This window comes from Babylonia areolata, chromosome 6, assembly GCF_041734735.1.
Source record: "Babylonia areolata isolate BAREFJ2019XMU chromosome 6, ASM4173473v1, whole genome shotgun sequence".
Classification (NCBI taxonomy): Eukaryota; Metazoa; Mollusca; class Gastropoda; order Neogastropoda; family Buccinidae; genus Babylonia; species Babylonia areolata.
The window spans coordinates 42,121,461-42,136,460 of NC_134881.1; the positions used below are offsets into that span (position 1 = coordinate 42,121,461).

At 40.1% G+C, this 15,000-nt stretch overlaps 2 protein-coding genes across 2 annotated transcripts in view; one reads left to right on the forward strand and one right to left on the reverse strand.

The window, feature by feature from the left end:
• LOC143283186 (uncharacterized) overlaps nucleotides 1-9,807 on the forward strand; it is a 68,779-nt gene extending 58,972 nt beyond the window's left edge. The window contains exons 19-25 of the mRNA XM_076589362.1: nucleotides 2,351-2,424; nucleotides 3,445-3,579; nucleotides 4,639-4,761; nucleotides 5,367-5,524; nucleotides 6,586-6,730; nucleotides 7,529-7,637; nucleotides 8,680-9,807. Coding sequence (XP_076445477.1) covers nucleotides 2,351-2,424; nucleotides 3,445-3,579; nucleotides 4,639-4,761; nucleotides 5,367-5,524; nucleotides 6,586-6,730; nucleotides 7,529-7,637; nucleotides 8,680-8,735 — 800 coding nt within the window. The 3' untranslated portion in view covers nucleotides 8,736-9,807. The remainder of the gene's footprint in view (nucleotides 1-2,350; nucleotides 2,425-3,444; nucleotides 3,580-4,638; nucleotides 4,762-5,366; nucleotides 5,525-6,585; nucleotides 6,731-7,528; nucleotides 7,638-8,679) is intronic.
• The window catches only part of LOC143283533 (uncharacterized), a 325,230-nt gene that overhangs the window by 86,347 nt on the left and 223,883 nt on the right, over nucleotides 1-15,000 (reverse strand). The window lies entirely within an intron of this gene.

The following is a 15,000-nucleotide window of genomic DNA, read 5'->3' on the forward strand; positions in this document are numbered from 1 at the left end:
CATTCGGATGAGACGATAAACCGAGGTCCCGTGTGCAGCATGCACTTAGCACACGTAAAAGAACCCACGGCAACAAAAGGGTTGTTCCTGGCAAAATTATGTAGAAAAATCCACTTCGATAGGAAAAACAAATAAAACTGCACGCAGGAAAAAATACAAAAAAAAAATGGGTGGCACTGTAGTGTAGCGACGCGCTCTCCCTGGGGAGAGCAGCCCGAATTTCACACAGAGAAATCTGTTGTGATAAAAAGAAATACAAATACAAATACAAATAGTACGACCACTCCTCTTTCAGTCAGATTCCCAGCATCGAACTGCCCATACAGGCCGTGTGCACTCCGGACCTCCGCATCATGAACAGCGACACACACAGCCCCGTGATTAAGGGCACCGAGATGGTCCATGTCACGAGCGAGGGGTTGACCTCCGTGAGCATGCCCTACGTAGCGGAGGTCTTCTGCGCCATGGATCTTTTGATTTGATGCCAGAAACAATTTAAGCAAGAGTGTCTTTGCCTTTTTTCTTTCTTCTTCTTCTTCTTCTTCTTCCTCAGAGGACCCTGCTCCCCACATTCGATTCCCCCCCCCTCCCAGTGTGTATGTGTTTGCTGAATGCATACGTGTCTAAATCACCTTGTTGTGATTCAATGATACAATAAACCAATTGTGAAGAAGAATTCATAGCCTTGATACAGACTGTCTCTTTTCTCAACTCTTAGAAAACGTTGTCTTGTGATCAGAAAAAAAAACGATGAAGAAGAATTCATAGCCTTGATACAGACTGTCTCTTTTCTCAACTCTTAGAAAACGTTGTCTTGTGATCAGAAAAAAAAACGATGAAGAAGAATTCATAGCCTTGATACAGACTGTCTCTTTTCTCAACTCTTAGAAAACGTTATCTTGTGATAAAAAAACACAAAAAAAACAATGAAGAAGAATTCATAGCCTTGATACAGACTGTCTCTTTTCTCAACTCTTAGAAAACGTTATCTTGTTATAAAAAAAACACACAAAAAAAACGATGAAGAAGAATTCATAGCCTTGATACAGACTGTCTCTTTTCTCAACTCTTAGAAAACGTTATCTTGTGATCAGAAAAACAAAACAAAACTATGAAGGCTCGTCATCACACGCTCCCGAGAAAACACGGCATCAACATAGAAGAACAGTTTTACATGGAATTCTAAACGCAGAAAAGCAGGAGAGCCAGCAGCTGGGCGAATCCTCGTCAGTGATTAGGATTTGATTCTTATGCCGAGCCCCGTACTCCAAGCAATAAACCGTCTTGTTTTTGATTGTGAATCAAAACTTTGTAGCTCGTGAATATACACAGAAAGAATGTCATGCAGAATCTTACGCCAGAAAGCTCTCATTGGGTCTTATGGAGTTTCGGCAGTTGATGCATCATAGACAGGATAAGGTATTAGATTAGGCGTCAATCGATAAAAACGACATCATGGACACATAGGTGGTGACAGTGACTGAGTAGCGTTTCTTCTTCTGCGTTCGTGGGCTGCAACTCCCACGTTCACTCGTATGTACACGAGTGGGCTTTTACGTGTATGACCGTTTTTACCCCGTCATAAAGGCAGCCATACTCTGCTTTCGGATGTGTACATGCTGGGTATGTTCTTGTTTCCATAACCCACCGAACACTGACATGGATTACAGGATTTTTAACGTGCGTATTTGATCTTCTGCTTGCGCAAACACACGAAGGAGGTTCAAGCACTGGCAGGTCTGCACATATGTTGACCTGGGAGATCGGAAAAGTCTCCACCCTTTACCCACCAGGCACCGTCACCGAGATTCGAACCTGGGACCCACAGATTGAAAGTCCAACGCTTTAACCTCTCGGCTACTGAGCCCGTCAGAATAGCGTTACGAAAACCGACTGGCACATGGCTGTGTTCTGTTCTTTCCTGTTTCCTGTTTGTTTGGTTTTTTTAATTATTACTACTACCTTCTTTTTTTTTACATTATAGTTATTGTTTTTTTTTTTTTTTTTTTGTGTAAGCTTATCTATTATTTATTCACCTTTTTTCTTTTTCTTTTTTTCCCCTCAAGGCCTGACTAAGCGCGTTGGATTACGCTGCTGGTCAGGCATCTGCTTGGCAGATGTGGTGTAGCGTATATGGATTTGTCCGAACGCAGTGACGCCTCCTTGAGCTACTGATACTGAAACTGAAACTGATCAGCGAAACGTTGGGAAATATGGTAACCACTCATTCGTTCGTTTGATGAGCCATACGTAAAAGACAAGGACATTTCCTAGATAATGTGTCTTCGCCCCAGTGAACTGACAACATTTGTATGGCATGACTATTGTGGGTTGTTTTGTTTTCGCTCAGATGATCACTCACGTGTCAAATTGAGCACAGGTGATGGCCACGACACGGACTTCATCAATGCCAACTTCATTCCTGTAAGTGACATGGAGTCTGTGTGTCAACTTCTGAATGTTTTGCTGAAGGAGTTTGACTGTCCAAGCATCCACATTTAAAACGATTGCACTAATGCAGTGATAGTGCCACTGAAACTGCTCTTTGGTACTAATGGCTCTTTTGGGTAAAATGTTTGCATTATCTATTCATCAAAATTTATCTATTTACTTATATATTTACTTGGGTGAGTAAGTATTGGTCAAAGTTCAAATACAAAATTCATGTTGAATGAAAGATTTTCTGGGTTAAGATCGAAGAAACAGCAAATTTCTTAATTCTGTGACATATCAACACTAAAATCTCATTTTAGATTTTAGTGTTCCTTTCAGTTATACAAATTTTTTTTCAATGGTGTAAGAGAAATTGTAGAGAACGAGATAAGATATGTTTGAATACATGCAGCATTTCAAAATGGATGTTTAAATACATATACCCTCAAAAGGATTTTGAGGAAGTGTGTGGGTTTGTTCCAATATACCTTTTATTTACATGTGTGCTAGCTGAATCGGTAGCGTAGGAAGCAGTGGCTTGAGGTTGGGTGCCTTGTGAATGGAGAGAGTTGACACCTATTACTATTTGTTAATCATTTGATCTCCTGACCTCATTATTTATTGATTTTAAATGATTGTTACCTTCAGGAAGTCTGGTGAAGCATTAGCCACAAACTTATTCATACAGAACAAACCTATTAACTCACTCAGTACGGCCAGTCCTCTCTCCTCCTCTACACAGACCCTTCGGATGTCCAGTGGGTGTCTGAATGACCCAACCTTTAGCTTCCGTCGTCAGAATTGTGGTATTCTTTGTCAACATTCACGTCTTCAGTATAAGAGCCTTCCGCTTGCAAGATTTTGATGATGGTAATTGGGGTGAAACGCTGTTAACGTCGTCTCTTTCGCCGTTCGTGTGGAGAGAGTTAAAGGAATCTTGCGATTTGACTAGGCAAACATACAAGGAAGTTTATCATGGAGTTTCTCATGCTGATGTGATTTTCTGCGTAGGGTTACACGTCACAGCGTGAGTACATTGCCACCCAGGGACCCATGGTGCTGACGTTTTCTGACTTCTGGAGGATGGTGTGGGAACAGAAATCTTCACTGATTGTCATGCTGTCTGACCTGCAGGAGAGAGGAAGGGTAGGTTGTGAGAGAGAGAGAGAGAGAGAGTGTGTGTGTGTGTGTGTGTGTGTGTGTGTGTGTGTGTGTGTGTGTGTGTGTGTGTGTGTCTGTGTGCATGTATTACGTGTGTGAGTATTAGGTTTCAAGAGTTGCCAAACGTTGCGGGTTGATCAATACACGTGGAGCATGCATTTAGCGCACTTAAAAGAACCCATAGGCAACAAAAGGGTTGTCCATGTCAAAATTCTGTAGAAAAATCCACTTCGATAGGAAAACAAAAATGAAATTGCACGCAGATTTTTTTTTTTTTTAATGGGTGGCGCTGTCAGTTTAGCGACGCGCTCTCCCTGGGGAGAGCAGCCCGAATTTCACATAGAGAAATCTGTTGTGACAAAAAGAGTTATACAAATACAAATACACGCTCACCATATATGCTTAAAAAGGTAGGTGTGTGTGTGTGTGCGTGCGTGTGTGTGTGTGTCTCTGTGTGTGTGTGTGTGTGTGTGTGTGCGTGCGTGCGTGCGCGTGTGTGTGTTGGGAGGGGAAGCAGATGCCTGACCTACACACAAACCCAATGCGCTGATCAGGCCTTTGGAGCCTTGCCTAGGACTGTTTGGAACATTAGCATAGAATGAAAAAAAGTAAATACATTACAATATGATAAAGTGAAAGGTATGTAGTATACAAATACACTTACAAAACACACACACACACACACACACACACACACACACACGAGAAGTACACAATGTGAACAGTGGAATGGCGCGGTGGGTGTTCTGTTAAAGTGTTCCACTAACGTGAAGGTTTCCTGAATAAGGTGTGGCAATGACAGATTTTGTACTCGTGAGGAGCAATGCCAGATGAAAATGAATCATTGGTGACATCGGTTGTAGGGAAGCAAAACATCAACACAGTCAAACATTAAGGATGCAGGGAGAGGGTCATGTTTACATGACTTTTTTTATATACACGTGTATTATCTGTGTGTGTGTGTGTGTGTGTGTGTGTGTGTGTGTGTGTGTGTGTGTGTGTGTGTGTGTGTGTGTGTGTGTGTGTGTGTGTGTGCTCTTGCAGCCCAAAGTGGACATGTACTGGCCAGAACTGCACACCAAATTACAGTACGGTGACATCATTGTGGAGCTGACGACATCGTCCACGTTGAACAAGTTCATCATCCGCACGTTCCGTCTCCACAAGGTACGTCTGTCCTCTGCAGTGGCCACCTGACCAGGAAAGATGGATTATTATTTTCTTTTTTGGAAATTTGTGAAACATACCTACCAATTTCAGTCATGTACCAACTGGCGGTCACAGGCAATACGCATGTTTCCTCATGATAAAGGGCATTCATGATTTGTCCGATTACATGGATTTTCTGTAAAATATCTAGCTTCTCAAGCAGTTACGGTCATGCAGTTTTGAATTTTGATCTTTTTGCCAACATGTTACGGAACCATAAATCGACAGATTGGGGTGTGGTCTTCCCTGTTGCATATGTTCCAGATACGCTCATCATGACTGCAGATTCACTGTTGTTTTCCGAGGATTATGTCATTGACAGTAAACCTATACCACTTTACCCAGTTTTCATATCTGGAGTACGAATGCACTGTACACATTCCTATATTGAGGGTGGAGAGTGTCAAGGTCACCTGTACAGCAGTGTCACCAGGGTGGTGTGTATTGAGGATGGAGAGTGTTGAGGTCACCTGTTCAGCAGTGTCACCAGGGTGGTGTGTATTGAGGATGGAGAGTGTCAAGGTCACCAGTTCAGCGGTGTCACCAGGTGGTGTGTTCCTCAGGAGGGCCAGAAGGAGGACATGCGGCGTGTGGTCCAGTACTTCATCCCGGGCTGGGAGGACGACTCGGCCAACCTGCAGTCTGCAGAAATGCTGGACTTCATCAGCACTGTTCGCCAAGAGGCCGAAGCCTTACAAGGGCCCATTGTTGTCCACTGCAGGTCAGTGTCTGGAAATGGCTGATAGTGCACAGCTACGCAGGGCATGATACTGTTGCTTGCATGTCTTGGATTTGTTAAGAACAGAATATTGGCTTATGTTGCATACAAGTATTGGAAATGTCAAGAGCACAACATGGGTACTGTTGCTCAGAAATGCTGGAAATCTTAAGAAAGCAACAAGCTGGTTTTGCTTACAAGTATTTAAAATTTTTAACACACGATATTAGCTGCTATTGCTTAAGGTATTGTAAACTAAAACACAATATTCGCTGCTGTTGCTTACAAGTATCGGAAATTGTTAAGAACACAACATGGGTTATTGTTGCTCATGGATTTTGGTATGATATGTGGACACCTGGTTAATTTGTGGTTCCTGGCTGATGTGTAGCGTGGATTGATTGATTGGCAGAGTGACTGAATGGGTTAGTTGTTCTCTGTGTGAGTGTGTGCGTTAGTAGGTGTGTGTGGGTAGTGTGTTTGGGGAATGGGAGTATGTGTGTGGGTGTGTCTTGAGATAACGTATTGTACGGAAAGTTGATCATTGATGTATTTTGTTTATAACCAAACATTGCTCAGAAACATTAAAAACAACAAATCCTGTGTGTGTGTGTGTGTGGGGGGGGGGGGGGGTTATAAGAAGGGGGTGTTCAAAAGACATCAAGATTGTCTGCACTATTTTCGAATAAAGGATTATGCCTTTTGTATTGTAGTACCGTTTAAGGTGAACGCAGCAGGGCTCCTCACCCTTCCAAACCCACCACCACCACCACCTTCAATCCACATTCCTCCCCAACATACCCCTTTTTTTCTTAAAGTGCTTTTTTTATGCCCACTCCCCTAAGCTCACACACACACACACACACACACACACACACACACACACACATCTTTCTCCTCATTTCCATGCCTTTGTTTCATTACAGTTTAGTTTAGAGACGGGTGTCACTTTGTGGTTCTTGGTGTGGGGAGGAAATCGGAGCGGCCCTGTGTCTCCTACTCTGACCCGTTCACAGGGTTCGATATTTTGCATGCGTAATCGTCTGTCATCTGTGTGATGACAGCAATGGTGTGGGGCGCACAGGGACGTTCATCGTCCTGGACTTCCTAAAGCAGTTTGTGGAGGAGCACAGCATGGAAGATGAGGTGGACATCTTTAATCTGGTGCTCAACATGAGACATAAGAGGCCCCTCATGGTGCACTCTGAGGTGGGTGAAATCTGCGCGACCACACACACACACGTGTGAGAGGGGTGTGGGGGGGAGGTCCGTGCGTGCGTGCTTGCGTGTGTGTGTGTGTGTGTTTATGAATGTGTGATATGTGTGTGAGTGAGTGAGTGAGTGTGTAGCTGTTTCTGTGTCACTGATCATTTTATGTGTGGTGAAACTGAAAACAGATACACTATATAACGTTGATAGAATATGCTCATATTTACAGAGTTAATAGAATATGCTCATATTTACAGAGTTAATAGAATATGCTCATGTTTACAGAGTTAATAGAGTATGCTCATATTTACAGAGTTAATAGAATATGCTCATGTTTATAGAGTTAATAGAATATGCTCATATTGATAGAGTTAATAGAATATGCTCATATTTACAGAGTTAATAGAATATGCTCATGTTTATAGAGTTAATAGAATATGCTCATATTTACAGAGTTAATAGAATATGCTCATATTTATAGAGTTAATAGAATATGCTCATATTTACAGAGTTAATAGAATATGCTCATGTTTATAGAGTTAATAGAATATGCTCATATTTATAGAGTTAATAGAATATGCTCATGTTTATAGAGTTAATAGAATATGCTCATATTTATAGAGTTAATAGAATATGCTCATATTTACAGAGTTAATAGAATATGTTCATGTTTATAGAGTTAATAGAATATGCTCATGTTTATAGAGTTAATAGAATATGCTCATATTTATAGAGTTAATAGAATATGCTCATGTTTATAGAGTTAATAGAATATGCTCATGTTTATGTGTGGTACAGGCTCAGTACGTGTTCATCCACGACACACTGAAAATGATCATTGAGCTAAAGATGCAGAAAGAGCACATCTACCATACCATCAACCCTTACGACGTCACTCTGGCTTTCGGTATGTACAGTTGGCAGGTTCACCTTTCGTTTACCTTGTCATTGTCAGTGGGGCAGTGGGTAGGTCGTCTGGACCTTCACGGGTAGAGAGACGTCCCCGCCCTCCACTAGTCTTGCATTTATGGGGAAACGATCCTACACGCTTTAGCAATTCTGGGAGGAAGGATCAGTGTCGTAGGATTTCAAGGATACCAGCATCAACCTGTACATGAACAAACATATACAAGTACAAAGGGGACAGAGCACCGTGTGACAACCAGAGTGGCATGCCACTGTAGTGCATCACATGGAAGATCATGGCCCTTGTCGTCCTGAACGGCACCACACACCACCTGCTGGATGATGTGGTATCCGAGAGGCAGTGTGGCTACAGGAACAACAGAGGGTCGATTGCCATGATCTTTGCAGTTCGACAACTGAAAAGGAAGTGCCATGAGCAGCATCAGATCATCTACATCCTCTTCGCTGACTTGACAGAGGCATTTGACACTGTCAGCCAGTAGGGTCTGTGGGACATCCTGCCCCCAAGTTTGACTGCCCACCGGAGTTTGTCCAGACCATGCGATGATAATGGCTCGCACAGAGGAAAATGGTGATATGTCGGGTCCGTTCCCAATCCTTAACGGCGTCAAACAGGGTTGTGTGTTGGCTCCCACCCTCTTAAGCCCCATGCTCACTGGATGAAGCAGGAGATGCATAATACAGTGGATGATTATTTCATACTCGTTCTCCATGTATTTGATTTGCAAACTAGTTATATAGAGAACTGAAGAGGATGGCACGTGGTACGTGTTTGCCACACATGGATGATTCAGTGGTACAGGTTGCCTGAACCAGTCAATGTTAATTTCAACTTACTCTGCTTTGATCAATAACCAGACATTCTCCTTCATATTTTTGACACATGTTATTATGTCATATGAACATATTGCTGTTTCTCTACTCTCTATTTCCCAAAATAATATTGATTCGAAACAAGTTTTGTCCTATTTATTGAATGATATGATTTCTTACCTGTTTTCCTGTTTCTTATGTGATTTCAGGACCAAATGATAACGAACATGTGTACACCGATTTGAAGCCAACCAGAGCTAAGTAAGCAGGGGTGACACAGATAACACCCACATCAAATTTACAGAGCTGCCTTGACTCTGCCGGCAACTTCCCGATCATTGTCACGCCATGGAAAGAGACTTCTCTTCGGACACCAGTGTTAATGAAACTGTGTTTATCTAACAGCGTTTACTGAATGCTCTTTCGAAACGAAGTCATGTGTAAAATGTCCCTTGCAACACCTGTGGGAAGTGCTGCGCATCCAGAATCGACCTCTTCTCCCATATGAGGACACACACCGACAGATAATCCTGCCTGCCTACTCATCCGTCGGTCCGACGGGAGACTCCACGTGTAAAATTTACTGTGGTACTTTTGTTAATCAACTTTAAACAGCAGACCTCTGTCTGTGAGGACTATTCCATTCTGTCATGTTGTCTGGTCTGAGCCACAGGCATTCTGTGAAATTTTGATTTGTTGCTGAGCTGATTTCAGAATTCTCTTTAATCTAAAACTGGATTCTACAAAATGTATAGAAGTGTATTTGATTTCTCGTAGCCATCGATCATTAACTGTTTTTTCTCTCTTTAACACTGCTTTAAGTTTGTTGTGTTTTGCATTTCTAAGGCTTACAGTTTTAGCAGTCTCTTTGTAGAAAATGCTAGAAAGGTACAATGGTTGAAATAACATCACTGTCGAGGTAGAGTTTGAACGATTGTTTCCTTATTACACCATCTCCGGTGTTGGTCTCATAACTGACTAAACGTTCTACTGGCAGTGGTAACTGGCATCAAATCACAATTCATTATTTTGCGTTCACCAGAGAACAAATGTGAAGCAGAAAGTTACTTCGATGTTCTGAATGTGGCAAATTGATCTTTCACATACTGAATGTAATGGTATTACAAATGTCTCGACTGATCAAACAATCGATGGTACGAACTGGAAAATGGCTTATCCAACAAACACACACACACACAAACACGCGCGCACGCACACGTACACGCAGTATGCACGCAGACAATCCGTACATTGCATATGTTGAAACAGTCTACAGTTGAATCTGCCGTTCCAGGTTTCTCTCTCTCTCTCTCTCTCTCTCTCTCTCTCTCTCTCTATATATATATATATATATATATATATATATATTTATATTTACCGGTGATATTCTAGAGTTTAGCTGATGATGTTGTGCTGATGTCAGAAACTGTGATCGGTTTTACAAACACAATTAAATAGTCTATCTAGAGCTGCAAAATCACTTCAGTTGAAAGTAAATATGTCAAAAAGTAACATCATTGATTTAGAAAAGGCGGATATTTAGGAATTAGGGAAAACTGGACTTATAATGGAATAAAGATGCCTGAAGTGAATGTGTATAAATATTTAGGAATATATTTTTCAACAAAATTGAGTTTCACAGTTGCATGTAAAGATCTTGGATAGCAGAGCTAAACAAGCATTACTTTGTATTATGAAAAAAATGTCAAGTTTAGAAAATCAGTCTTTTGATCTGTTTGTTACATTGTTTGATTCCCATGTACAACCTACTGTAATATATGGAGCAGAAATTTGGGGTCTCTCTAATGCTGCAGTTTGCTGCGATAATGTTTACTTATTTGCATTGAAAAAGTTTCTTGGAGTTACCATGAAAACGTCTTATGATTTAATTTACGGGGAAACAAAAAGATATGAATATGTCTAATGCTAACGTCCATATTCTAAATATATTTCTGTTTAATAATTACGATGTAATAATTAATTGCAATGTTTTTAAAAGCGAATATGTGAAATGCTTTTATTTGAGAACATATGTTTATTACTCTTGTTTGATCAAGTTATCCGCGTGTGTGTGTCGGGGGGGGGGGGGTTGGGGGTTGGGGGGGGGGGTTGGGGGGGTGCGGTGCGGGTGTGTGCTGATTATCTGGTTGTGGTTTTCCGCAATTCATCTTTATTCTTATCTCATCTGTCTATTATAATCAATGTGCAGTATAGTAGGCTATGTTTATAATTATATTCAAATAATGTTTCTTAATTCTTTCTGTTTTTACATTAAGAATACTAGTTATTACCTGCAGTGTGTGGATGTATGTATGAAACGATGTACGTGATATTTTTTACATTTGTATCTTCGTAATATTTGTTGGGGCTGTTGTTGGCTTTTACAGTTATGGTCCCCATGTTGTTTACTTGTCTATGTTGTGATAATGCACCTGACCAAATTTCTCCAGTTGGAGATAATAAAGTTATTCTTATCTTATCTTATCTTATCCGATATATCTCAGTTCCGCAGTAAGATGTATTGCTACTGGTTGAAAATCACACAAATGGATGATTCAAGGTTGCCGAAAAAAGCATTTAATATGTTGTATGATTTAGATTTGAGGGGCAAGGTAAACTGAGTGTCAAAGGTTAGGGTTAGATTATATGAGCTGGGATTTGATTATGTTTGGTTACAGCAGGGGGGAGGGGACATAAAGACATTTATTAGTGCACTCCGAACAAGATTAATTGACTGCGGATGGGAAGAATGGTCTTATCATGTTCAAGATAGCGATAGATCTGAGTTTTACAGACAGTTCATTTCAATGCACTCTATTCCTACGTATCTGTCAATGAAAATGGATAAGCATTTGAAACATATCACAACCAGGTTCAGATTAGGAATTTCCGACACATTTCTTCATCATTATCGTTATCGAAAGTCCAGTGTCTCTGATCTAAGTTGTCCTTTATGCAGACGTGCTGAAGAAACCGAACTTCACTTTGTGTTGTGTTGCCCTGCTTTGAATGATCTTAGCCATAAGCTGATTCCACAAAAATATTATAGACACTACTTCATTTCGACTTGCCATGCTTATGCCATCAACTAACAAAACTATTGTAAATCAGTTTGCTATTTACTTATATAAGGCTTTTAAGTTTCGCAGTGTATTATGTAGTTAATTATTATGAGTTGTGCATTATCCAATTTGTGGATTCTCGTTTACAGTTTATCATTTACTTTTGTAATTTGTAAGACTATGATTTTGAATGTTGATTCACTGTACCCCATTCATGAGGGGCCATGGCCTTTATATATATATATATATATATATATATATATATATATATATATATATATATATATATATATATAATATATATATATATATGTATATATATATATATATATATATATATATATATATATATATACTTTTTTCCCCCGGACTTTCTTGGGTCGACCACCGTTTTATTTTGTATGTAAATTACACAGTCAACTAAACAACATGGAAATAATCAAACAAATACCCGGAACTCCATAACCATGTCATAGCAATCAACAGTATTTATGGAATAAATACACATTTTCATTTACTGAGTTTGGGCTTGTTAAAAAATAGAAATAAAAAACAAACAAACAAACAAATAAATAAATAAATAAATAAAAGACAATAATATGGAAGGAAGCCGTACAAATCACACAATCATGTGTACCAAACTTAGAATCAATCTTCCTTTTTTCTTTCTTTTCTTCTCTCTCCCTTTCTCTTCTTTTTTTCATTTTTTTCTTTCTCCTTTTCTTAACATCTTCAATTACATGAAAAGTACATCACACACACACACACACACACACACACACACACACACACACACACACACACACACACACACACATGCACACAAAATTAGGACTACATATTGGTATGAAAACATCATTTTAGAAATAGATATCACCCAAACTGATGTGAAACAGATCGGTTAAAAAAGATTTTGAAAAGAGTTTTTTCGAATCAGCTTGAAAACTAAAATGCATCCCCACCGTGCTTTTTGGGCAGATTGTGAATATATTTTGTTGTATCGGAAAGGCTTCAAAATGACAGAGCATGAATAACTCCAGTTAATTTATCATGTTCTGAGTCGTCATTCTGTATTACTGTATTACTAGCTGCCTACATGGCAGGGTAAAACAAAAAAAAAAAAAAAAACGATCATGCACGTAGAAGCCCACTCGTGTACACACGAGTGAACGTGGGAGTTGCAGCCCACGAACGAAGCAGTATTACTTACCTTAGCATCTTTTCATCATGAACGTCAAAATTTAAAAACAGTCGTTATCAAATGTGTTTGATACCCTCTTCCGCTTGGAACTGATCAAAATTGAACGTTGTGTCATCATGTCCTTTGTTCACAAACATTTTGCAACACTTGATTCTTAACAATCATATGTAAAGAGAGAGAGAGAGAGAGAGAGAAGAAGAAGAAGTCCCCCATAAGAAGGCAGATATATCGAAAAGACCTTGAATTTCAAGCAGACCAATTTCAGTACTTTTAGTATTTCATTTAGATAAAAATTCACTCATTTCGCTATCGTAACTCTACCTCTTCAGTTGTGAATGTGAGCACCGTTCACTGCCGGACATTCCCTGTCGAGCTGTTGCTTGCACAGTCCAGAGAGTATCCAGAAAATAAATGGTCGCTCACTCGTGTACCATAAAAACCAATAACAGAAGAAAAAAAAGGACAAAGTAGGGAAAATCTGGTGAGTTCACCAATACGTGCAGGCAGAAGAAAGGGGGGCACTGCACTGTAGTAATGGACGCTGCCTGTGGAGAGCAGCCCGAAATTCACACAGAGAAATCCGTTGTGACAAAGAGAAATACAACAAAATACAATACAGTGAAGTCATGCAGACTATATGCACCATGGGTCTGGGTGTTAGCAGTCCTGTAGAATGACCTCAGCCTGCAGAGTTTGCAAGATGAGAGGGCCCACGATCTGATCTCTGGTCCATGTGCCCTTTTTGCTGTGGAGCTTCCTCTTTGCAGACCAGTCCCAACGCATTGCCCCGTGCTGTGCGACCTCAAAAACCATCAAATTTTGGCTTCAGCTATCGGGTGATTGAAGACATTTTGTTAGAGTATTAATGTATACATTTGAGTATTATCGTTTAGTAGGGGAGGGGGGGGGGGATGAATGATGAGTTCGAGGAAACTGGGCATATGAGGGTGAAAGTTGAAATAAAAAAGAAAAAAAAAGATTTGTTTTCATCTAAACACAAAGATAATTACTTAAAGCACTTCGTGAAAGAGAAGTCGTTAATCAAACAAAAGAAACAACTGACAATGAATGCAAAAAGTCTACAACAAAAAAACCCAAAAAAAAACATCAACGTTCTCAGTCATTTGTGAAGACACACTTTCCTGCAGATAAGGCTTCATCAAATCACAGTCAAAAATTATATGCTTCATTGTCAGGTTACTAAAGCATATGCACTTGACATTAGAACAATATATTAGTCCGTAATGCATTAGATGATAGTCTGCTGCCCTCTCCTGTGGGTTCTGAGAAAGACGAACTGGCCCAACCAAACTCCGTGACCCGGAAGTTCTACAGCTGTCTGGGGGACCTGCAGAGTACAACTACCTTCGTCACAAAGACTTGGGTGTCCATCTTACGAACGAGAAGAAAAAAAGAAGAAATGTTATCATTTGTGAGTGACAAGCACCTACACCAATTCTTCGTTAATAATCAATTCTTTTTATCACCTGTATCCCCGCTTAATCTCTGAATTCAAAGCAGTTCCCCACCCATCCTCCACTTAGTAAGTACAGATTATATCAATTATAAGCAAGAGTAACGAGAGCAATGCTTTTTTCTTAATTTCCCTCACCTAATAAATTAAGTGGGTGATATAAGCTCTACCTTTAGACAATTCACTCCAATATTAAAAGCTTTTTCTCCGTTACTTCTTAGCTTAGAAACTGTAAAACATGTTACTTCAAAATTCAGTTCCCTATAACACACACACACACACACACACACACACACACACACACACACATACACACACACACACACACACACACATATATATATATATATATATATATATATACTACAACTGCTGTATCACACGCAGGTGTAAACAGTCGGTCCAGAGACAGTGTAAATCTTGACAGCAGAGGAAGAAATAATGTTCGCTCTGCTTCACAAATCCAAATCACCTCTAACATCTCTTGGCTGCATTTACTGTTGAAAAAATAAAATAAAATAAAATAAAAAACGTGCAACCCAGGGCACGCGAGGAACATAGGACAACACAGCCTGCAGTCACAGTGCAAGGCTGTCAAGTCATTGTATATATAAAATTAAAAAAACTACTAGCCTTGCGACTGTGACAGCGGGATAGATGCATGACAGTCTGGTAGAAACCAGGATGTTTGTCAAGCTCCTAATGCAGCCAGCAGTAAGCCAGCCGGACGTGTGTTGTGTTGCTTTGTGCAGGTCCCAGAGATATCAATTAATACAGACTTGTTCCCCCATCC